General features: G+C 40.4%; 1 protein-coding gene across 4 annotated transcripts in view; it reads left to right on the forward strand.

Annotated features, from left to right (window-relative positions):
• The first annotated feature begins 1,251 nt into the window (after window positions 1-1,251).
• Window positions 1,252-25,732, forward strand: part of COL12A1 (collagen type XII alpha 1 chain) — a 99,681-nt gene continuing 75,200 nt past the window's right edge. The window contains exons 1-13 of one of the 4 annotated variants that reach the window (XM_071444669.1): window positions 1,252-1,521; window positions 4,063-4,170; window positions 12,462-12,578; window positions 13,256-13,399; window positions 14,281-14,337; window positions 15,002-15,265; window positions 15,379-15,543; window positions 16,000-16,173; window positions 16,986-17,276; window positions 17,500-18,102; window positions 19,474-19,746; window positions 22,009-22,281; window positions 23,196-23,468. In XM_071444669.1, the coding sequence (XP_071300770.1) occupies window positions 4,098-4,170; window positions 12,462-12,578; window positions 13,256-13,399; window positions 14,281-14,337; window positions 15,002-15,265; window positions 15,379-15,543; window positions 16,000-16,173; window positions 16,986-17,276; window positions 17,500-18,102; window positions 19,474-19,746; window positions 22,009-22,281; window positions 23,196-23,468 (2,707 nt within the window). In that variant the 5' untranslated portion in view covers window positions 1,252-1,521; window positions 4,063-4,097. Of the gene's footprint in view, window positions 1,522-4,062; window positions 4,171-6,831; window positions 10,446-12,461; window positions 12,579-13,255; window positions 13,400-14,280; window positions 14,338-15,001; window positions 15,266-15,378; window positions 15,544-15,999; window positions 16,174-16,985; window positions 17,277-17,499; window positions 18,103-19,473; window positions 19,747-22,008; window positions 22,282-23,195; window positions 23,469-25,732 lie in introns of those variants that run through there. The other 3 variants (XM_071444651.1, XM_071444640.1, XM_071444661.1) reach the window with 3 other exon arrangements.

Below are 25,732 nucleotides of genomic sequence, written 5' to 3' on the forward strand. Positions count from 1 at the left end.
CGGCAGGCGGACAGACGGACGGTCGGTCCGTCGGTCGCCGCTGCTGCCCGGCGCCGCCACCGGGGGGCGCTCCGGCACCACGGATGGCCGCGGTGCGGCGGGGCCGCGGCGCTGGGGCTCCGGGACGAGCGGGGCTGCGGCCGGGAGAAACCCCCAGCTTTCCCACCTCCCTGTTTACCCCTGCTCCTCGCTCATCTCTGTTCTGCGTCCCGAGTTTGCGCACCCGCTCCGAGGGGACGGTGACATCCCGTATTTTAGCCCGAAGGGGTCCCGGAGGACCGCGAGCGTTACCGGGGATGCCATTCCCCACGGGTGTGGGAGCAGCCCCGCTGCTGGCGCGGGGCCCCCCGGGATGCTCTGTCTGGGCGCTCGGGCAGAGAAGGGCCCGGCTATTTTGCCGTGTCACTCTCTGGCACGGCGTGCTGCAGAGCCGGAACACGTCGGGTGACCCGGGGAGGCTCTCGAGAACGAGTGATGGGGGACCCTCGCGGAGCCTGTCCCCCAGAGGATTATCCGATTTTGGAAGGTGAAGTTCCTGAAGGCACAGACTTTCAGACGTGGGCTACGGGCGCGGATTTTCCACGGGGTCCGAGGGACGGCTGGTGCGGCCGTGCGCCCAGTCCCTCAGCCCGGGGAACCGTACCCGCCCCGCCGCAGGCGGAGGGCTCTCGGGGGGAGTGTGTATTTAATGCAGGTTTAATGTATGTATGGCTGCATACGGTTGAGGCTAGACACACCTGAACCGTGACACAATGATTATTATCACCTTTGCCCTCAAGGCTCCTGGGAGTGCCCGCACTCCTTTGCAAGAAGATTGTGCCAGGGATCAGCCCAGCCTCGGGTCCTCCCCGGGGGCGGCGGGGGCTGCGTGGAACCCCCCGCCCGGGGACACCCTCCGCGCCGCCGTCCGTCGAAGCCTGCCCGGAGACTCAATTTTTCCACTGCCCTCCCGTGTCCTCCCCGTTTGGGAAGCCTAGGGGGGGGAGGGAGGGGGCGGCGGGCCGGGCCCCTGCCTCCGGGCGCGCTGCCGCCGCGGCTCCCGTCTCATGCCGCAGGAATGCGCGGAGGTATGCGCCAGTTTCCAGAAGTGGATCCCCTTCCTTGCTGGAGCACAGCAGCGCATATATCACCCGGTGGCAGCAGTCCACCTTCCCTGAAGTTTCGTAACCGCTTACGAGGGTAAATTGAGAGTTGGGAACAGCCCTCTATTAAGTAGCAGATTGAGAAGAGGCTCTTCCCACTTGGAGAAGGCAAGTCTTCCCAGACAGACCCCTCGCATCGGGAGCTACAGTAATCGAGACGCCTCCTCTGCGCTCGCTGTTGCCGCTGCTGCTGCTCCTCATTCGCCGCTGCTGCTACTTGCTGCTCCCTCCACAAGGTGCCCCCGGAGCTTCATCCTTTATCCTCCTCCTTTTATCCAGGTCCGACGGCTGCGGCTCCCGCCGCTGCGGGCACCACCAGAGCCATCGCCGAAGGAGCTGTCCCGTCACCGACCCCGGCACCCTGCGGCCACCCCGGAAGGTCTGTGTGTGTGTGTGCCCGCGCAGGAGTGGGGTCCCCTGCCCGCCGACCCCCGCGTCCCGCTCTGTCCGCACGCACCCCGCACGCAGCCCCTTCCAGCGCACCTCGGGCTGGAAGCTGGCGCGGGATTAGGAGGGAGCGTGTGTGCGCGCGTTGGGCATGCCAGAGCCGGCTGCAGGCTGCGGCCGGGCGGGCCGAGAGGCTCAGGGCAGAGCGCCCCGGGGCTGCTGGCTGTCAGCCCGGGAAAGGCACGGGGATGCCCGGCGGGACGCCGGCCCCGAGCGCTGCCCGCGGACGGGTGCCTGGGCAGAAAGGCGGGCAGGGGCGGTGGTGTCCCGGAGACGGAGGCTCAGGGTGGCCGGAGGCTCCAGGCGGAGCCTGCTGTCAGCGCCCAGGGCGCCTGCAGGCATGCTACCGCTGCGGCTTTGGCAGGAGCTCTCGCTTCCCTCCCTTGTGTGTGCAGCTGCCGGTGATGCTTTGTCCTGCTTCCAGTTTTTTATATCTTTGATAGGCTTTTCCTGCGTTTTTTTTTTTTTTTCTGTTTACGTTAATTTTTTCTTCTTGAAAGTGTTAAATGTCATGCATTGTGTGGTTTAGAAATGCTTTGGCTAAGCTTTTGTAGGTTGAATTAGCCTGAGATAGGATTGGCAGTGTGAAAGCTCGGGTTTGACTTTTTCTAAGTGATCTCTAAAGATCAATGAGAAAACCTTTAGTTCTGACACAAAGTCTTCTGTGTCCCTGCTGAGCCTGGAGGTGTCCTCTGCCACCTCCAGGGTTTCTTTCACACACCTAAATTCGTGAGAAGGAAAGAGTGTTTTTAGGTTAGCAAATGACCGCTTTGGCTGAGGTGGTGTATTTCATGAAATAAAAACGTGTATAAGGAATGGAAGACCTGCAGCAGCGGGGAATTCCTAGATGCCTTTGTGTTGCTTTTCAAAACGATCAAAAGATGGCAGTCAAAGCTTGCACGAGATTATCAGGACACAATGTCCTTTAGCGTTGAATTTAGGCGATCTTTAAACTCACTGCAGGATGCTGTACAATTTGCCCAGGGGCAGCCGTTTCCCACGCAGAACAGTGCTACGATTTTGGAGCTTTCAGAGCATTTTAATACTAACCTTGGCCTTTCTTGTGTTAGTGTTATTATGGTCAATATTACTCTTCTGTTTAGCCATTGGAACTGCCATTAGACTGAAACCTTTACTTAGATTTTTGTTGAGCTTTTGGTATTTTTGTGTGCAGTCAAGGCATTTGGCTAAGGCAAGTATATATAGCTGCTCAAATGAAGACTATTAAGCTCAGAGTCAGTAACTGGGAAGTTCCTGGATCTCCATAGCATCTTCCCACCAAATGTGTCTTGCGGGGTAGTTCTTTAGATGGTAGAAGAATATTGTTTTCCCTTTCAGTCGTTTCTGCAGACTAATGATTTATGTTTTCTTCTTTTGTTTTGCTCTTGAAACATTTCTGATAAAATCTGTTGCCTAATTGCTTTTGGAATTCTCTTTCCCCCCGTCTAATTATGATATATGATGCATGTATGACTTTATTCATACAAATTGCCACCCTCCTACTTCTTGAGATAGAAAATCTGAAACTATAGAAACACTTACATGCATGTGTAGGTTCATATTAGAATTTACTTAGGCAAGGAAATAATTTGGAAAGTTTTGCTAGGGTAATTGCCAGTAATTTTACATGAATTGGAGCATATAGTAATGAAAGTATGGCTGTTTGCAATTAGGAGCCACTAACCTGGCCTAATCCCACTTCTTTTACTAGACAACCAGCAGTTGGTGTGACTCTTATGCCCGTCAGCTTTATATAGTGTATTTTAAATATATTTTCTCTCAGGACATGTAAATGAATTATCAGATGTTGAAACATCATGGCTAGACAGACGTGTCAAATTTCAGATGTGTGTTACACACACTTCTGTATAACCTATTTCAGACTTTCAAGAAATGAAGAATAGTGCAATTGTAGGCAGAACCCCTCAAAAAAGTTTTATTACAGTTTCCATACTGCCTTGAGACCAGTAAAACAAAGCTAACTAAGTGGTTCAACAGTTATGAAAAAGGAGCCGATTAAAATCCCCAGCTGAAAGAGACATTTAGTTGATCCAAAGCAGGAATGACCTCTGAATTAGCTATCATCACATTCAGCGATGAAGTCATGGAGCTCCCTTCTGGCTGCTGCCTGTGCGGAGGCACAGTTCATCACTGCGCTTCTCTGATCAAATTAACCCTAACGGGGTTAAAGCTTCATGTGCTTACTGTGATTGGAAAGGGTTCAGCAACAAAAGGCACATTATAGCGAGATGAGACTCTCCAGTTAGTCATACAGATCTTTCGTCGTCTTGGACAGCTTTCAAGTCTAGAGGTTTCAACCTGGTCCCGTGGGTGGGGGCTGGGGATAAGGGAACAAAGTGAAATCCACGGTTTGTCTTTTTTATGTTTCATGAATACACCCACGCAATCCTTTAATCCACATGTATCATTTCCTTCTCGTTTCTCCCCCTTCCTCCCTTCCTCATCATTGCAGATTCATTCATGTTGTTGTGATCTGAAAGGGCAGAAATGAAGACAGCGCTGTGCTCGGCAGTCGCTGCTCTGTGTGCAGCCACCCTCCTCTCCTCCATCGAGGCTGAAGGTAACCTTCTCCTCCCTGCCCTCTTGCCCTGGTGCCCTGCTGACCAGCAAACCTCCCAATCAGCCTTGAGCTACTGGCTCTCTCCCTCTCTGTTTTTGAGTGTGAATACTTCACCTTCTTTCTTTCTCTCCTTCAGAGAAACGCCTCTCCTTCCTTGCCCAGCTCCTTCTGTGTTCTGTTTCTCCCGGCTAGTGGGCCGGACCGTAGCTCCCTCTCTCTGTCCCTCTGGTGTGCTGTCCGCACCACCCCACAGGCAGGACCTGGGCCAGCCGGTGTGGCCACCCGGGCGCAGGGCCCGAGGAGCCCTTTGCCACTGGTGGGCAGCCCGGCGTGGCCAGGGACATGGCTCTGCCCCCAGGATGGACCAAGAAGGGCTGGTCTCTGGCCTCTTTTAGTAATGCTGAGAGAGGAAACGGAAAACCTGCTACTCAACAACCTGCAGCTTTGAAATAAAATGCTCCAACAGAGTCTGGCTCTCTGCGCCTGTGTGTTGTGTCCGGCCGGCCGCCTCGCCCCTGCCCCACCGGCCTGCCGGTGCATCGGCCTCCCCTGCTCGGCGGGGCGACCCCCGGCTGAGCCTCGGGGTGGCCGGACCCTCCCTCAGGGACACCTCGGCTTCTGTGCTGGGTCTGATCCAGGGAACACGCCTGGGGAAGTGCTGCCAGCGCTGTGACATGTGTCATGGGCACTGCTGAAGGGAAGGCTGGGCCAGGCCTTGCTGTGGCAGCCGGGGCTCCAAGGCTCTGGCATGCAGGTGGTACTGTCACCTCCATAAAGGCTTTCCTTTTCCTCCTCCTCCTCCTCCTCCTCAGCGCAGTCTCTCTGGAGGCTGAAGCCCCTGTCAGCCCTGGCAGCATCCTGCCTCCAGCTGAAGACCTGGGGAGGCACATCTTCACTGCCACACTTGACACAGCATGGCTCAACATGGCCTGGCCCGGCCTTTGCTCCCCAGTGTCCCCAGTGGATTAACAGCAGCTGTGTCCTGTGCCCTCAGTGTGAGCTGCTTGGCTTTTTGGTCATAGTCATGGCATTTCTGCCAGCAGTGGATTCCAGGGGAAATGAAAAGGCGCAATGTCCTGCACTGAAATGACTTGATCTGACCTCTGGGACCTGACTCCATCATAGGTGTGAACTCTCCTGGATTTACTGGAAAAAAACAGAAGCCAGCAACTGATAATTCCTTTTTTTTTTTTTTTTTTGTCTTCCTTCTCTTTCTGTCTTGAACTAAAACAAATTTCCTGATCATGGCTTGCCACAAGTTCCCTTGTGTGGACCTGGTCACCTTGGATGATCTCTTCTAAAAGCATGGGCTGTCAGAGATGCCTCTGTGGTGTTTGCACCCCAAGCAGTAGTAATAGTGCTCGCTTGGGGCTTGCAGATGTAAAATACACTGGCTTTCTGGGAAGAAGATGGCATTTTTGCCAGTAGTGCAACATCTGGTCACTCTAGGAGAGAATCAGTCCACTGCCTTTCTCTCGTGCTGTGTTGCTGTTGGCAAAGGAACCAAAAAAGGTCATTTGAAGTCATTTCAGAGTTGCATTTGAAACGCAGGACTGCTGTGCCAGAGAAAGCAGAGAAAGTGTACATTTTTGATGGAGGAAGGGAGTGGATATGTTTGTGCATTCTTATCCATCTTAGAAGGGATCTCACTTAGAGCTGTACTAATGTTGCTGTTGTTCTGCACTACGATTTACATGTGTGGAGTATGTTATTTCAGAACATAAGTGAAGGTGTTTTATTTAGCTATAGTGTAGACTAAACCAGCCATAGCTTCAGTACTTTTAAAGCAAGCTACAAAAATGTATTTGGAGCAGCAGAGTTGTAACAGTGAATCTTGACACATTAGCTGGATGACCTTGATTAGATGTTGGAGGATGCGCTATTGCCAAGCAAAAGAGTGGAAAAAAACCTGATCTTGAGAGTTGTAGAGGGCTCTTGGACAGAACTTACATTACTTTGCACTCAGAAATGTTTGATAAATAAAATACTTAGTTTACAGTGATCATGTTTCTATGAGAAAATTCTCCTAGCTCCAGAGTTTTGAAGTAAGAGCAGGGAGAAGTGTGGGGTGAAAAATTGTGGTGCTGAAAATGGAGTGAGAAATAGTGGTGCTGAAAATGAAAGTTAGAAACTAGGAGTGCCTTAGAACTTGCTGTGGTGGGAACTGCTTTTGTAGAGATTTTTACAGTGGGGCTTTTGTTTGCACTGTACTGATCATTCTTCTGCACTGTTTTAATTTTGTGCTGCAAGTTTGCATAATTTTGTAAATTGCATCTTACTTACTTTAGCAAGTTATTTCCTTATGTATTTACTTTATTTTGGTGTAATTGCATCTTAGATCCTGTTTGCTGAACCGACTTTTTCCCCTGAACATTTGTCCCTTGGTCTTATTTTTCCAAATTTCAGATCACTTTGTGCCAAAGCTATCCTCCCCCACCAGTCAGTCAGTCAGTCCTGTATCTCTTTTCTTCGTTCTTTTTGACTCTCCACGTACCATTCACAGGACATGCATTTTAAAATTTCTTTCCCAAAGGTATGGGTAGACACTTGATGGGATGAAAAAGTGAGAGGAGAATAAGGGAGAGAGCCGTTTAATGTGATGAAGATTCTTGATATGATGTGGAAAGATGGGGTGAGAGCAGAGGAAAGAAAAAGCTTAGTTTCATTTTCTGCCCTCCTTCAGCTTTCATTTTTCAGTCTCCCCTGGGAGGAGATCTGGTATTTATCTGATGCTGCTGTCCATAGATTCCTGAACTTTCCAGTATGAAACTGTCTCTTCATCAGCATCACAGCTGCTCTGAGATCTTTGTGAGAGCTGTGCTCTGCTGCTCTTGTCAATGAGCACTAAGTGAGCTGCAGTAATGGCTTTAGAGCTTTTCTACAGAGGTAGAGCAGAACAGGAATTTCTAGTTGGGCAGTCACTGTAGGAGTAGAGGGGGGAAAGCCCACATTTAGTCTAAATGCACTAATTTCACTGGGGAAGTTGTTTGTTTATGGTGGTCAAGGAAGCAAATCTATTTTCATGCTCAGCATTTTTGCTTTTCTTTTACAGTGAAATTCTTCTTGTTTTATTTTGCAATCCTTCTGATATCTCTCTCCCAGCTTAAACTCCCCATGTGTGATTCTATATTTCATACTTAAAGTTGTTTATACTTAAAGTTGTTTTGTGCCTTTTTAGTCCAGCACAGCAATACTCCAGTGCATTCCATGTCTGTCCACATGTCAGAATTTCTTTCTGTTACAGTATTTTTTTCATCTGTGATCACAAAGAGCCAAAGGCTTTTATTCTAGTCATAGTTAAGTACATTGGCATGTGAAGAATCTATTAATTATAACCTCCAGTTACTGCTGTGATGTTGTCATGGCTTCTGTAGCATATCATGTTTCTTAATACAGAGGGATTTTCAAAGGCACAGGAAAGAAATGAGGAAATCGTTGGTTTTGTGTAGCCTAACTGAGCTTCTGAAGGGGCTGACTTTTCAGTTTTCCAGGAATTGGTTCAGACCTAGAAAAGTCTGTTTTCTAGGCTGGAGGTAGGGAAGGAGGGCATCACTAATCCAGGTGTGGAACCTTTGTGTTGTGCATAAAAAGGTTTGTCTGGTGAAAAATCTGTTACCAAGACACCAGTATAGTAAGTGACAAATAATTGCAGCGTAGCAGTTGCAAAGGATTAGAATTTTTGGCTTGTAAAAAATCTGTATTGAGAACATTAATTTTCATTGACTGAATAATTCAGAGGTGATCTGAGATAGCTGAAACTTTTGAAGTTTTGAAACTTGTTGGTAGAACCATTATTTTATTATCTTTTGATGACAATATCTTTTGAGAAAGAAGCTGCTGATTTCAAAGTTCCTAAATAGAGAGCCATGTAGATTGACATGTGAAATTGAAATTTTTATATACGTGAGGGTGAGTATACTTTTTCCTGCTGCTAATTAGAAGCAAAATATACATGCATGTGTAAGTGTATATACATATGCATATACATGTGTATGCTCACAGGTGTGAAATTTGGTAAATATTCATACATACAATGTGTGTATATATATATATATATATATATATGGGTTAAGTCGAGATATGTATGTCTTTATTTGTATAGGTACATAGTTTTAAATGAAATTTTTAAAGTACATTATGAGCTTTGCATCTTCAAATTTGAAGACGTTTCATAAACATATATAAAATTTAAAAATGCAAAGATACAGGTGGCAAAATTTCTGTGTTGTGATTGGCAATGAATACCTAACAAGTCTGAGAACTGCTCTTTTTAGAAGTTGCTCTTTACTACATTTCTAGGCTGTAGGTCATTCCAGTCATATTGACAAAGCAGGCTTCAGAGGAGCTTAACTGGGGTCATGATCTAGTTAGTGGTACCAAATTCATGCCACTTCTGAAAAAAATAGGAAATGAAGAGCTCTGGCACCTTCCAGCCTCAGGAGGCCTTATCACTGGCATGGTAAGGCTGAGCTTACTCTTCAGCTTCTGTAGATTGTATGATATTTTAACATGGGCTAACACATTATTTTACATACTAATTATAGTGTGTCCTTTCAAGTGATGGAATCACAAACTACGTTTCACAAAGGGATTGTGGATGGCAGCTACTTCCAACTTATATCACTTCTAAATCTGATTCTAGATATAGATTACTTGATATTGCAGTTACATTTTATTTCTGCCTTGTTAAGGTATTCACTGGGATCCTCTAGCAATCACATTGTGTTATCTGCAAAAAGCTGTAAATTTTTTATATTTCCTGTGAAGTGATACAAGCTAATATAAGACATATAAGACCTGCATAGCATGAGAAAGATGCTTTGCCCTCTTTTTTTTTTTTTTCAGAAATTATATCCTTATGTAACAGAAGAACTGACAATGTTTTAAGTACATTATGTCTGATTTTTTTCTTTTGTTTTTCTTTTGTGGTGCATAATATAGAAGATCCAGTTAAGGAAATGATCATAACACAGTTCTAAGAGTGGTCAAAATTAATGCTGTGGAAACATGATTGTTGTACAGCAGGATATGTTTTTGCTGCTCTGGAAACCTGTAGGGCAGCCATGCATTTCTGTGCATGAACAGTTGGATCACTGTATGAAGGCAATACTACAACACCATGACACATTATGATCATGATCCTGTACCTTGACAAGTCAGTGAGAAGTTTGGCATGGATTTTGATGGACACAGGATCAGCAGTGTCACTACACTAAGAATAGGTGCAACTTCACTGCTGCAAGTAGCCTGACATCAAGACTGCTTGCTGGAGTTAAGCTGCACTCACACATAAGATTTCGTTGAGTGAAATTTTAAGGTTTGTCCCTGTAAAAGGGCAAACTCCTACTACAACAAGGGGCATTTTTTCCCTAGACTCTGGTTTGATTCAGTATTGCAAATGTATTATTTTTCCACTGGTGAATTCCCTTCTAGAAGAAGAATTTTAATGAGATGGAGTAACAGTTGCCCTGTTTTATTATCACAATAAGGTTTTTATCATCTAAACATTTTTCTGTACTTCAGATCAGCTTACTACTCTCAGTCATATGACCATGGTTTGGTCTTCACCCCACAGCTGGTTTCACTTGGGTGAAATCTGACCCCCTTGAAGGTCCATGGATGTTTTGGAGATTCTGTTTGAGTATCAAAAGCTCACAGGCCATCTGGAAGACATTTTGATGACATTGGATCCAAAGAGCTTTTTTTTTCACTCAAGAAAGATTCCTTTTTGGATTTCTATGGGAGAAGTATTCAGTGCTTGAGTTTGATAAGCCAGCCATAGGCTGAGAATGAATAGATTTAAGTACAGCAATGAAGGCGGGGATTAGGTTTCAGAAGTAACTATGATGATAAAGGCAGTGAGGTTTTGGAGCAATTTCTGTGGGAAGCTGTCAGTCTTGACAATAGTGGAGGTCTTTAAGAATGATCTGAGGAAAACATGTCGGGAATGACACAGGATGGCCAATCTTGTCTTGACCATGGGATGGACAAGGGGACCTTCAAGTTCCCCTGCAATACCATTGTTTATGATCACCTGGATGAATGGATACATCACTCATGTGTCAATATGCTATTCTTGTTACCTGCCAAGACCCACATCTGAATTTTCATAAAAAGGAAAAACATTCTTTAAAATGCTAAAGACTTTTCCTCACAGTCAGCTTTTTCAGTTTATCTGGAATCCGGTCATTTGGATATCAACAAGCTGGGCTGCTGCTGTCCTTCAGCAGTTAAAGCCTAAAGTCTCTGCTGCAACATGCCAATTTACTTGCAAGGTTGGTGGTGCTACTTTTTCCATGTACTGAATTTTTTTAAAAGCATGCTCAGGTCAGTTGTCTCTGCCTTTGCATTAAATTTGTCCTGAGCCATTGCTACTGAAACAATATTTTATAATGATATTCTTATCATCTAAATGTATTTTACTATTAACACATGTTGCATGATTTTGATACTAAGTAACTACCCTGCCATCTCTAGCATTGTGATACTCATAAACTGAATGATGAATAAACTGTGCATGCAGGTTAATGGTCTAATCTCACTGCCTGTGTATGGACAACAGGAAAAATAACATTTACTTCAGTACTAGTGTTATCTATTGTATCAGCATTATAAAGCCATATTATCCTCTGGTCGGAAATTACAGAAAATGAAAAGGAAAAAAATGTCATATATTTTTAGCTCAGTTTTACTTTTTGTAATTGGACAGTGTCTTTTCATAATTAAACATTCTAGCCTTTACTACTTTATCTGCTTTTAAAATGATATTCAAATCTGATATGAAATCTGACATATGATGGAGATCTTCTATGAAACAGAAGATCTGTCTTTTAAAAATGCCTGCAAAACTCTCTCACTAGTAGTTAAGGAAAGTATGGCTGGATCTAATCTTACTTTGTAGACCTATTTAAACAATAATATATAATACACCTACCATGCACTGACAGTGAGTCAGTAAAATACTGCATGAATAAGCATGACAATTTTAAAAAGAGAATATCATTATAAAATATTTATTAAATGTCTTTGTGTAATGAACCTTGTACATGGAGGCTTTGTCCATTGTGGGAAGCTAAAAAAACAATAATCAACATTTCATTTATGTATGCATGATGCTGCAAATTAGCATATATAAACTATTTCTTTCTGTACTGTTCAGTTACTTCTGTCATCAGCTCCTACAAGTTTTATTTGCAGTCATTTGTTCAGTTCACTGGTGCCCTCTTTGCCGTTTTCTACAAATTCTGTAAAATAAATGTCCTTAAATATATTTTGATGTTGTCTTTTCATAATTAACCACTGTGTTGTTTGGAACCATACTGGCATTTTATGTTAAAATGCCACTATTAGTATGGGTACACCTGCTGCAAAGGGAACATGAAAACAATAGTTTACACCTTTGAAATTGTACAGAAATCTGGTGTAAACAGGTAGAATTTTATTTTTGAGAACTTCGCATCAGCTTGAATATTTTGGCAAATTGCAACCACTACTAATGCCATTTATTACTCCCTTAGTTCCTAAATCCTTTGTTGCTATATGCAAAGTATGTCACTTTAGTGGCTTCTAGGAACAAAGGGGTGGAGTTCTCCATATTTTGGAATATAATGATACATCAGTGTATCATTATTGCTGATATACATTTTGCATGTATATTCCTATCTAGACCCTGACAGAAATTGTTTTACTGAACATTAAATGCCCAGTTTTTTCCTGTATTCTTTAAATAGTTTATTTTCTCTGCCAAGTTTCTAGATTCAGTGAAATTGATAAGAAATATAATATGCAGAGACTATATTAAAAAAGCTGATCAATTCTTTGATGTCTAATTAAGAAGAGTACTGTGTTCTCCACATCTAAATGATCTCATGATATTGTAAGCAGGTTGTGATTTGGCATGCTTGTACGGATTGCACCCAGCATGTAAAAAAAATTTCCTTTAATTGTTATGTGAAATGTTTGCATATGTGGTGATTATCTGTGAACTCATTGTACATGTATCCAAATGTGTTTTCTATTGTGCTTGATTTTGCTGGCCATTCTTGAATGTCTTGGCAACTCAAGAAACATATGTTCTGTGCTGTCCTCTGTAATGCATATACTCTTTAATGTTTTGTCATATTTTGTCAGCTTTTATTTTACTCTTTTTCCAACAATATATCTTTATATTTGTTGGAAACAAATTTATGCAAAGACAATTTTAGTAAGCTTTGCTCAACATTGTTTTATTTATTCATTTGCCAAAACTTGTTCAAGATTTTAAATATCTACCTGGTATAAATCTTTTGCAGTTAACCCACCATCAGACTTGAATTTTACAATTATAGATGAACATAATGTTCAAATGTCATGGAAAAGACCACCAGATGAAATAGTGGGTTACAGAATAACTGTGGTTCCAACAAATGGTGAGTTCTGTCAAATTTTTTAATCTGATTAAGTGTTTTGAAATGTTGAGTTTATTTTTGCCTATATCTAACTTAGGCTCTATGAGAGTAGCCATTAAAATCTTTTGTAAGTTAGTGATCAAGCCTGGGTAGCAGCAAGGGCATACAGGAAAAACAGTTTTTCTTCCAAGTTAGAGCTATTCTTGCCTTAGTGTTTACCATTTTGGGACTGCAGATAACAAGTTTTGGATGCTTTTGCTTTGTAGAGAGCAAAAAGGAGGTAGAATCATCACTCTGCTCCTCTTCTATGCTTTTACCTTAAAGTTCAAGAATTGTATTGTGCTGTGTAAAACAGCCATTATTCTATTTCACTTTAAGAAATAATCAGTGTAAAAGTGATATTGAATGAGAACAGGACATGATTTATTAGATGATAGTATATTTTGTATGTGCATATGAAGTTTCAAATTTTCTGGAATTTATTAAACACTTTAGCATTTTTTCACTATTAAAAAAATCACATTAGCCTAAAATTTCATGTTTCCATATTTATACTTCATGAAAACAGAAAGTATATAATTCTAAAATTATTATTGGGTTTGAGATAAATTATTGCCTGTTGCATTTTGTTTTACAACCAGCTTATCAATATTATTGTATTTTAAGGCTGCATTGAGTGTTTTATATATTTATTGCAGATGGACCTACTAAAGAATTTACTCTTTCACCTAGCACTACTCAAACTGTCATATCAGATCTTACAGCTGATGTAGAGTATATTGTATCAATAGCTTCATATGACGACAGAGAGGAGAGTCTACCTGTTTTTGGCCAGCTGACAAGTAAGTAGCTGCAGTACAATTAGAAAGCCAATTAAGATAACTGAGTGGTTGTTCACAAAACTTGGCTTTGATCCAGTTCTCCAACAAAATTGCCACATACCTAAACCGTCCTTCGATGGAGCTGTCTGAACAGACTTTTTCTATTAGTCCTAGTGGAACCAGAGAAAATTTGCAAGAGATCAAAGGATACTAACATGGATAGAGCGTCTGCCAACCTCTATAGAATTCTTGGCGGGAGGCCACTATGTTTTTTGAGCTATACCTCTTTCCAATAAATTGCATCTGCTGAATTCAAGGGGAAGACAATCACTGACCTCAGTAACAAATGAAATGAACTGGCATCCTGTGTGAGAAAGCAAACTATCTTCATCAAATAATGATAAAATGTGACACAATAGACCTAAATGCATACTAAAATATGGAATTTAAGCTTTAATAATTTATATTAATAATTTAAAAAGCATAAAATAAATTTAATTAAATAAAAATGGACACCAGACTATTTTCTATGACACATTTTGTATCATGTCTCAGGCTTCACAAAGAACCATGGAAAAAATTATCAATTCCCCTAGGTGATAGAGAAGGGTAATACTGGTATTTCTTCCAGGCATGTTGCAGTTAATTTTCAGAAAATGACTCTACAAGATGTACAAATACCGAAGATTCTTAGATACTTACATTTTCTGTATTTTGTGTCATGCTGAATACTATGTTGTCAACTCTGTAAGTATAGGTGGTATTTTCAGAACCTGCCTTTATGTTTTTGTGTTCTGAGGCTTGTTAGATGCATTTCTCTAATTCCTTATGTGCTTTCTTTGATGTTTAAAAATTTAACCCTGTTTCCCTCATTCATTTTGTCTATGTTGTGCTTTGTGTAGTTCAGACAGGTGGCCCAGGGATACCAGAGGAAAAGAAGGTTGAGGCTCAATTACAAAGTAAGGTGCTTTGCTTTTCAACTTATCTGACATTTATCTGGAGTCTAGCTCACAAAGTTAAACTGTGCTTCTGTGCTACCTACAACTTGTAAAGTTGCGTAGAGTTAAGAAAACTTGTGAAGGGACTTGTGATAGAAAGATAAGCTACATTGAAAGATTAAGGTGCAAAGCTGGTACTGAAACTAGGGATTTCATGCAACTAACCTGAGTATGTCTATGAGTGTCTTGGTCCTATCAACAAAAGCTGTTGGGCTGTGGATAAAAGGCTTTGCAGAAGAACCTATGCAGCTATAATGGGGAAATAAAGATGCGAGGTGCAAAAGGTAATAATAAAAAAAAATTCTGTAGCATCAAATCATTGCAAAAAGTTTTATATGGGTGTTTTCATCTGTTGTGGCATAACAGATCTTGTGGATTAGCATGAAAGATGTCTCAAAGCAGTTCCCTTTTGATAATGGCTGTTAGAAAACTCATATGGGTGCTCACTTACGTGAGTAATGTTTCCCCACGTGATGTATCTCAGATAAGATCAGTCCTTTAAATATGTGTTTGCTTTGGCTTTTACCTACTAAGTTTCCCTTAGACATTTCTCACTGATTTGTAAGAATGCAATTGCTTATTTGCTAATAGAGTTGGTTTTCCTTTTTTCCCTGTTGTGTTCCAGGATGCTCCATAAGTGCAATGACAGATTTAGTTTTCCTGATAGATGGTTCATGGAGTGTAGGAAGAAATAACTTCGGATATATTCTGGACTTCATGGTTGCCCTTGTATCAGCTTTTGATATTGGGGAAGAAAAGACGAGAGTTGGAGTTGTTCAGTACAGTTCAGATACAAGAACAGAGTTCAATTTAAATCAGTATTTCAGAAGAAGTGATCTTATTGATGCAATTAAAAGGATACCTTACAAAGGTGGCAACACAATGACAGGTACAGATTTCCCACATACATGTTTACTTAGCATTTCATTTCATAGTTCAAATTTGCTTTAAATCCTAGTTCATGCAAGTCTAAAAAGACACAACTTGTGATGTTGGTTTTAGGTGAAGCTATTGATTACCTTGTTCAAAACACCTTCACTGAGTCTGCTGGAGCAAGAAAAGGGTTTCCCAAAGTAGCCATTGTCATTACTGATGGAAAAGCTCAAGATGATGTAGAAATTCCTGCAAGAGAGCTTCGCAACATAGGAGTTGAAGTTTTTTCCTTGGGTACGTTGAGTTTTTCTAATGATTGAGAGATTAACTTTCATAAAAAGTTGATTTATAAGTTTTGCAGACAGTGTGATTGAAGAATTTCATTATACCCCTCTTTTCATGTGTATGCCTTGAAATGGGTCATTTGTGCCCTCCAGAGTAGAACACATCAGTTGTGTCAATTTGATGGTAATTATGTAGCTCCTACCTGGAGGTTAATATGACTGACTAGCATAGTTTCAACTTTGGCCTCATTCTTCACTTACACCACATTTTTTCCCTGGTTGAAAATTAAGTCTGCCACCTCATTTCATTAGTCATTATTTTGTAGTTTGATTACTGATCATGTCAGAAGGCAGAACTAATTTAAACTCAGGTTTACCCCAAGATGTTTTAATACTTCACAAGTATGTTGAAAGTGTCTGTATTTTATGGCTACTTAACCATAGCCCTGTCTATTACAACTTCTAGGTATCAAAGCAGCAGATGCAAAGGAGCTCAAGCTAATTGCATCTCAGCCGTCACTGAAGCATGTGTTCAATGTGGCTAATTTTGATGGAATTGTGGATATACAGAATGAAATTATTTTGCAAGTGTGCTCCGGTGTTGATGAACAACTAGGTGAACTGGTTAGTGGGGAAGAAGGTGAGACACTTTAAAAAATGTATTTGTAGCTTCAGTTTATCCCAATGCCTATTGAAGAGGCTATCCCTACTTCCTTTGCTTTATTTCTAGAGTTTCATCTGTTGCTTTGCTTAGCAAGTGTGGAAAACTGGTTTCAGTTTTGTGTGTTTAAATGCAGGATAACAGAACATGTGATGTAGCAGATTTGGAATAACTCCATTATTCCATAGTTTCAAAGGCAACACAGTGATGTGCAGTTTGCACACAGGCATCACTTCTGTGGAAAAATGTATTAAAGGGAAAAAAATTGCTTGGTGAAGGGTCAAAATATGTAATGGATTGAGAACCATTGAGAACCAAAGCATGAAAACTGGAGAAAACTGAGGAAACAAAGACATGAAGCTGTATCATTGCAGCTTTCTCTCCCTGTAAGGTTTTAATAACTAGTTATTCTTTGACAAAAATGGCAGTAGAGATGACTCTGCTGTTGTAGTATTCTGCTCAAGTCTGCATTTGTTCACATTTTCTACCGTGTTCCTGTAAGTGGTTCCTTCACTTTTGACTGAAGCAGTTTTAGAGCTGGGCAGCACTTCTGGAACTTATGCAATACTTGGGGGACCACAAATGCATTGCTCATATTTTTGCCCTCTTACTGATGTCTCATTTGGACTGTCCTGTAATTAATTTCTGCCTATTTATGCTAAAAACCCCCAAAAGTGATTTTTAGTAAAGATCAAGCAAAGATAACTAAACTTATTCCAGAAATAAAAACTATTAAGAAAATATATTTATAATTGTACCTAATATTTGGATTTTCTTTTGATTTCTTTCAGTGGTGGAGCCTCCTTCAAATCTGGTGGCAACTCAGATCTCCTCAAAGTCTGTTAGAATCACTTGGGATCCATCCACAAGCCAAATAACTGGCTATCGTCTGCAGTTCATTCCAATGATAGCTGGGGGAAAACAGCATGTACTGAGTGTGGGTCCTCAGACAACTGCTCTGAATGTAAAAGATCTCTCTCCAGACACAGAGTATCAAATTAATGTTTATGCAATGAAAGGACTGACCCCCAGTGAGCCAATAACGATAATGGAAAAAACACAGCAAGTAAAAGTGCAAGTGGGTGAGTTTGGAGCCACCTAATTTTCAAATTGTATCTCTTCATTGATGAAATCTCTGATGCTTGTTCTAATATTATGCCTTTATTATTTTTGAGACACAGCTTTGCTTAGCATCGTTTACTTTGTTTATAAGCAGTTGTGTGTGATATATGAACTACAGATGCGATAGTAATGCTATGTGGCTATTGAAAATCCGCTTACAGTGGTTGCTCTTTTCCTTTGCAGAATGCTCACGTGGTGTGGATGTAAAAGCTGATGTTGTGTTTTTAGTGGATGGTTCCTACAGCATTGGTATCGCCAATTTTGTCAAAGTAAGAGCCTTTTTGGAAGTGTTGGTTAAAAGCTTTGAGATATCACCTCGAAAAGTACAGATAAGTCTTGTCCAGTACAGCAGAGATCCCCATATGGAGTTTTCTTTGAACAGATACAACAGAGTGGAAGACATAATTCAGGCTATTAACACCTTCCCCTACAGAGGTGGATCCACCAACACAGGCAAAGCAATGACATACGTGAGGGAGAAAGTATTTGTTACCAGTAAAGGATCAAGACCAAATGTGCCGAGAGTAATGATTCTTATCACTGATGGAAAATCATCAGATGCTTTTAAAGAACCGGCAATTAAGCTGAGGGATGCAGATGTAGAAATATTTGCAGTTGGTGTGAAGGATGCAGTGCGTACGGAGTTGGAAGCTATCGCGTCGCCTCCTGCGGACACCCATGTTTACACAGTGGAAGATTTTGATGCTTTTCAAAGAATATCATTTGAACTTACACAGTCTGTCTGCCTACGAATTGAGCAGGAGCTGGCTGCTATAAGGAGAAAATGTAAGCAACTACTATTACTTACTTAGAGGAATGTAGAAAATGCAGTGAAAGGAGAATCTGAACCAATGTTTTGTGCTTATAGTTACCTAAAGAATTTATTTTGATGAAATTGTCCATATACAAATGATAATTTTAATAACTGGGGATTTGCTTCTCATTTGCAAATATATTAAAAGCAACAGGTGAAATTAATGGATAAATGGAAGTGAAAAAAAAATTTCCCCACCCTTGCTAGGTATCTAAAAAGCTAATAAAATGTGTGTCTATTGGAATGACCTTAGTGCATAGTCTCTGCTTTTGCACTCAATGTCTTGAGTAAAACACTTATCAGAGCATTCTTTTTTTAGCTCTACAAAAGAGGTGGCAAGTCTAAGCTTGTCTTTTAGATGTTCAAAGGCAATGAAGGAAGGCCAATGACTCTAGAGGGCAATTTGATTAAGTTTTTGGGTAAAATTAATGGCCCTCTGAAATGGGCTCAGACAAGACAACTTGAGACAACAGATGCTAGGTGATAGTGATTGCAATCTAACTGTAAAGACTGAAGTGCACATGAAAGTCTTCACATGCATCCAAATTACGCCAGCATGTGTAATGTTTAACATTCAAAAGTTTTCAAAATGGCCAACTTTGGTCAGATAAAGTTACTTGTGATTAGTTGCACCCACAGTGCCCCTATCTATGCTTAGTAGGACACTAACATTGAAAATTCCCCATTGTTGAAAGCCCAATTCTCTTTAAAATTAAACCTTTTGTTTCAGGATAGCTTTGAGGAACAAACTAGCAAAGCAGCCTTTGTTTTAGACGGCTTGAACAGTTTTAAGATCCCCGCTGACAGGCTGACTAGGCCAAGGAAAACAAGCCGAGGATGTCAGATTTGTGTTTGTTCCTTGTGTCAAATTCCTTGTTCTCCCTTTGACTTCATTCCTGAAAAAATACTGGTTTTTATTTTGTCTTATTTTTAATCTAGACCTGAAAAAAAACCCCAGCAATTTTTTGTTTCCATTGAGGACATAATGTTATTGCTGTTCATTGGACATATGAAATAGGGAACCCAACTTGATAATCAGATTCTAAATTAAGTTTTCATAAATATATATATTTTTTAGATGGACTGTTTTCATTTGATCTAGAAATAACTGAGTTGGTGCTTCTACTTACTGTGAATGATTTTAGGCAGCCTAGATATGATCTTCTTGAAATTTTATAGATATAAGCAAGTGTAGAAAACAAATCCTGTGCCCATGCAATAAAATATCTGTTCAATTAGAATAAATCAAATTATTGAGAAATATTTATTATTTATTTTAGAAATTTTGTGTTTAATATATTCTGCCAAGTATGCCTCATATGCACATTTTTATTTCCATACAGCTTACGTACCTGCAAAGAACATGGTCTTTTCTGACATAACATCAGAGAGTTTCAAAGTGAGCTGGTCTCCAGCTGGACCTGAGGTTTTGTCCTATCTCATTAAATATAAAGTAGCAGTCGGTGGAGATGAATTCATTGTTTCAGTACCAGCTTCAAGTACCAGCTCAGTTCTCACCAACTTACTACCTGAAACTACTTATGCAGTCAGTGTGATTTCTGAATATGAAGATGGTGATGGCCCTCCCTTGGATGGAGAGGAAACCACCTTAGAAGGTAGGATTCCCATTATTCTCTGACACAAGGCATTCACATGTTCAAATAAGAATTTGCTTAGCTGTAGAACGGGGAAATGAGGAACAGCCAAGTAAGGCTGAGAAGCTGTACTGCCGTGCAGGATGAATAAACATTATTGTGTCTCAGGGCATTCAGTAAAGATTTAAAATTCTAATAATATGCAATCATTAAGTTACTAAGATTGCACTTTAATTTTTCTGAGCTTGGATGTGTTCCTCTGCTGTGTTCCTTTGCAGTGGCCTGCTTTCAAATGAAGTTGTGTGCTCTCAATATTAAGTTCCGTGGCATGAATAATTGTCAATATAGACTCAAGTTGGACAAGATGAACATTGTAGATCCTTTCCAATGGAACTATGCAGTTCTATTCTACCCTATTTAATAATTATGAGACTGATGCAGGAATGCATGTTGACTTCAATACATTCAAAGATAAATGTGTGCCTATGCAAGTTGCTATGTCTACATCTAATATAACACTAATAGAAATCTTTTTTACATACACTAGGCTTAAAAGGTTAACTGTTTTCTTTATCAGAAGTTTTGGTTAACTGGTTTTTTTATCAGAAATTCATTGGTCTGATCCAATAACTGATTCAAAACTTCCATTGATGTCAGTATGTGTTTAATATGATCAGTGGCTGTAAATTTAAGCATGGTAGCTTTACTTTTCCTTTAGATAGAGTTGCCATGATGCATTTCTCCTGATTGAAAAGAGCAGAAGAGCAGCATGAAAGTAGATGTGATTTTCTATTCCAATAGTTGAACACTCAGTCTACTCTAAATCATGCTTTTAAAAATATTGATCTACTCTTTCATTATTCCATGCTGTCATTTGTGACCTTTGGTGACATAAATGGTTCCAAGGGAGCAAAAGAAACAGCTTGAAGATTTGTTAATTGCTCCTTCCTCTTAAGAGTGATAGAAATAAACACTTATAAAATTGCTTAGTTTGGATATTAAGTTTGGAAGATACAGGTTTCACTGTCAGCGTGCACATTTCCATGACTGTACCAGTCAGAATATTTTGGCCACACATAATTTTCCCTTAGGAAAACAGACAACTCTTGGCTGATAGAACATGTAGCTTGTGTGCATAAGGAATGGGAAAAGGAAAAGATTTAATAAAAATAATCTGCCTTCCCATTTGTAACTGATACTACCTTAAATAATTATTAACATTGTGATCTGATGATGTCCCAGCATGTCTCGGAAGACAGAGTTCTTCTACAGCCACGTAAACATCAGCAGTTCTCCATTCAGATCTAGGTAACAGTTTGAGCCAGATGGCTTTCTTGGCAATTAACTTTGGTTTCAGGCTTTTAAAGGATTTGAGGTTGAGTATTGTGTTTCTGATTAATAGAAAACAAGTTTCTTTTTTTAAACTTGGTTTATTAATTACTCCGCTCTTAACTTTGAAGAACAATACTTATGGAATATAGATAGCAAACAACAAAAAAACAGAACCTTTTTTCCCTAAGTGACAATGTTATGTGCTGCTAGGCAGCATGCAGTACAGTGGATCTTTATTTCTGTTGGAAGAGTCAAGTCTTTTTTGCTGTGCCCACTGAGCTCATCTGAACTGCTGCATCTCTTGTCAAGGAGCAGGCCAGGTTAAAGGATTGACCACAGTTTTTTTCCTTTACTTTTTAAGATAACAAGCTGTTTCTTTGAATTAGAGACTAAATTAAGAAACCTTTTTTAAACATTAGATGCAACTCGCATTTCAATGAATATTTTTTTTTAAATATTCAAAGAAATAGAATTGGTTTGGTGGGGTTTTTTTTCTCTTTGTTCCTTGTTTGTTCTTGCAAACAGGATAGCTGAGTGTGTAGTCAGGTATATCTGACAACTGCCAGTGGAAGGGGTGCAGAAGCAAAGGGTCACAGCAAGGAAACTTATACCAGTTGTTGTGTTAAGAAGTTTGCTCACTATGCCCAAATGTCCCTTGCACAGTTCTACTGTTACCACTAAATACAGTCAGACTATCTTAAGTTTCAGAAGCAGTTGTATAAGCTGGGATGAATGTACTTTTGGAGACAACTTTGTTCCACTGCTGAATGTAACTATGATCCTAAATTTTCAGAAATCACTAAAGGTGTGTATACCCTTAAGCAATGGGAGGGCAATATAAGCAGTTTTGGTAAGCTGGATGAACTAATGGAACGGTTGACGTGGTTTTGCTTCAGATTCTTCTTCATTAAAGGCAAATATTTACAACTTACATGTGTATATTTTTTGCAGTTAAAGGTGCTCCTCGAAACTTAAGGATTACAGATGAAACTACTGATAGCTTTGTAGTTGGCTGGACTCCAGCTCCAGGAAATGTCTTACGGTACAGGCTTGTTTATAGACCACTTACTGGAGGAGAAAGGAGACAAGTGACTGTATCAGCAAATGATAGGTCAACTACTCTGCAGAATTTGATCCAAGATACAAGATATGAAGTGTCTGTTGTTCCTGAGTATCAGTCTGGGCCTGGGAATTCATTGAATGGATATGCAAAAACTGATGAAGGTACATGATCAATGCTGTGAACATAGTAAGCATGAGAAAAACTCACTGCATGTTGACATATTCATACTGAAAGGAGAATAAACCATATAGTTCATATGTATTATCCTAGATGAACAGAGAGTTATAACATTGCTCAAGCCTAGCTGAGAGATAACATAAGACAATAGAATTTATCAAAATTGCAATATTTCATTTTAAAATATAGTATCTTGTACCTGACATGGCAAGGTAACTCGGGTGAAGAATCTACTTGTATGTTTAATTAATTGTCCCCATGATTCTTCATATTGTTAATGATATAAATTATATACCTTATATAAATTCAGACTCTGTTTGCCCTTTGTGCTGAATGTTTAGCAAGAAATTAATGGAATATTTAATATTCTCAAGTTATCACTGTAGATTTAATGTATGTGAAAATGCATGATCCTTTAACATGTATCATGCCTTATTAAAACAAAATCTAGAGAATACCAAAAGTATGACTGTCCTGATCATTGTTGAAGTTTCACTGATCCATGAAAGTCATCATCAAAAAGACCTGTTTAGGAAACCAAAACGTGTTAATTTCATATTTCGTTTGTCATCTTCGACTTGATTCTGAAGACAGTGACTTCAACATGGATCTTTGTTGAATCTGAGCATATCTAGACATGCTAGTATGTATAAGTGCTCCAGGATTGAACCTGCTTTAACAGGGAAAAAAAATTGGACCTTATTGTGCATTTTTGCCTAAGGAGGGTGGGGATGGGAATGTACAGTCCTGATTACAGTAAAGGCACACTGTAGCAGTGTTAGTTCAGCCTATTAGAGAATTATTTTTTAGCATAAAATCCTATGTAGTGTTAACCTAAAGATGAACCAAGAAATTAAGCTTGCTTCAACCTTTTTTCAACATCTTTTAACATGTGCAGTCCGTGGAAATCCAAGGAATTTGAGAGTTTCTGATGCTACAACATCAACAATGAAGCTGTCTTGGGATGCTGCTCCTGGCAAAGTGCAGCAGTACTTTATAACATACACTCCAGTCACAGGAGGTGAAACTAAGGAAGTGACTGTGAAAGGTGACACTACCTCTAAAGTGCTGAAAGGCTTGGACCAAGCCACTAGGTATGCACTTACTGTGTCTGCCTTGTATGCCTCTGGAGCAGGAGATGCCCTTTCTGGAGAGGGAGAAACACTTGAAGGTAATTATTTATTGTTTCTATTATTATTTATTCATGATCAGACCAATGTTTATGGTGTCTTAAAGTGTCTTCCCAAGTTTAATGTTGAAGTAAATATCTAAATGAAAAATAGACATAGGCATTCTCCTACTTTACATGGACTTTCCAAATCTTCTGTCTCTAGAGAAAAAAAGTGGGTTAAATCACTAGTTGTGGAGGGGACTCTGTCTCTTGAAAAAGCTATTGGCAGAAGCACCAACCACAACTGACTTTACTTCCACACCAGCCTCCATTAAATATTTTGTCTTATAACAATTATCTTCCAAGGTGTTTTAGTGGCATATTCTTCTTAATGTAACAGGATTAATTAATGGGGTTAAAGTATCTCATCCATTTGAAAATTTCCAGCATTTCTACAGTACTGAGTTTGAAAGATGTTCAGGGGCTATTTTTGCATCAGAGAAACAACATGTAGTTTTAGGCATACAGAGTCAAATCCTGCTTTTAACAAAGAACCTGAAGCTAAACATAAACAGAATGCTGGCAAAATCATAAGTCAGACCCAAAGGCTTTCTTATAAGGAGGAAAGGCTGTTCTTTCTCTGACATTGAGCAGATAATTTCTCAGACTAATTCTCTGTGAGCATTCTCAATGTGATCTGTAGATTGTCAGAGGATAGGGAAAGCTTCCTTGTAGGCCTTGAAAGGAAGTGTGACTCTGCTCTGTGCTGGCCAGGGATACACTGCTGAAATCTGGCACTGCAGCTGTGTAGGCACTACACTTGAAAACATTTTATGGATGAATTATGTGGAATTAAGGCTTGTCTCTTGATGCTAGTCAAGTTACTTGATTCTCAGTTTCTCTACCAGTTCAACTTTTTGTTCATGACATAGGTTACAAAAAATCCAGAAAACATACTTTAAATAGGAAAATGTAAAATAAAATAATTTAAAAAATCAGTTTCAATGATTCACCAATGTGCTGAATTCTTCCTAATAAAATGTAGGCACTTGAGCACTGCTGTTTGCAGCATGGGCTCCCTAGGATTCTTCTGTGATTGATGAAGAAAGGCAAATACTTCCAGTAGGCAGATAGTCCATCTGAGATCTCATTTTTCCTTCAAATGAGCATTTCTCTGTCCACTGACTATACAAGGAGTAAGTGGCAGATCTAGACACCAACTGCCTGCCTGTCCCACTGCCTGAGACCTGCTTACTCTGATGGATGCAGCTGTCAGAGAATCAAGCACCTTGCAGTTCATGCTGAAAGTTTCCTAACTCCCCTGCTTTCACTACAAATGCAGGGTCCAAAAAACTCCTTTTGTAGGGAAAAAGATCCTGTCTCCTGCCCAGAACATTGCTGAGATCCAGCTAAATGAGATCAGGTATCAATGTTCTGCCCATAGCCTCCAGAAAAGCCAGAGATGATCAGGACATAATGAACTTCCCTGTTGGTGGTGATGCTGCTGCTTCCTAGGTCTAACATTTTTAGGAGGGAAGAGGGAGGGTGAAAATGTAGATTTTGTGCTGTGTGGGAGAGTTTGAATTCACCTCCACACCCCAGCAGGTTCACAATACTGCAGAATACATTAGGCAAGAGTCTCCTTTATTCTTTCCACTGAACATGAGCCGCTGTCCACCCAGGAATACAAATTTCACTCTCAGAACAAAAACAAACTGAGTCCCAAGTAGACACAGGAAGCTGATAGCCCTGCTTTCTCCTCTGTGCTATCAGTGTTTAGAGCAATGCCTCAGTCTTCCTTTGCAAATCATGAGAAGCCTCTGTCGCACAGTTAAACAGACTGAATGGTTCACTTCCTTAGGGACATACCTCAAATTTGTATTAAAGGTTTGACCAAGTTAGCTGTTTACATTTGGTGGAAACATTTTCATTGAGTATGTTTGCAGTAAACTTAGGAGAGCTCCTTTATTAACATGGAGTGGTGGAGACATAAAGTGTGTTTCAAATTCATAAAGTAAGCTTAGCATTTTATCCTATCATAAAACTTGAGCAAAAGAAAAATCTTTTAGGGCACTGCCTAGAGTTTCAGTTAAAACACATCCTAGAGAGAGCAGTGAATGAAATACAGTAGAATCCAAAAGCCAAAATCATCAGAAAAGCAGAATTCAAGGTACAGACTGTCTTGTCCTTTCAGTGCTCCCTGATTTGTGTCTTCCTCGAGGGCTCTGATTCTTATTTGGACTTTCTGCATTGCTTAGTTGTTAATAAGAAGAAAAACATTCTCAACATTGGTTAAAGAGACAAATAATTTAAAAGAATATTTG

This window comes from Agelaius tricolor, unplaced genomic scaffold, assembly GCF_023055355.1.
Source record: "Agelaius tricolor isolate 1412-34295 unplaced genomic scaffold, bAgeTri1.0.p SCAF_1, whole genome shotgun sequence".
Classification (NCBI taxonomy): domain Eukaryota; kingdom Metazoa; phylum Chordata; class Aves; order Passeriformes; family Icteridae; genus Agelaius; species Agelaius tricolor.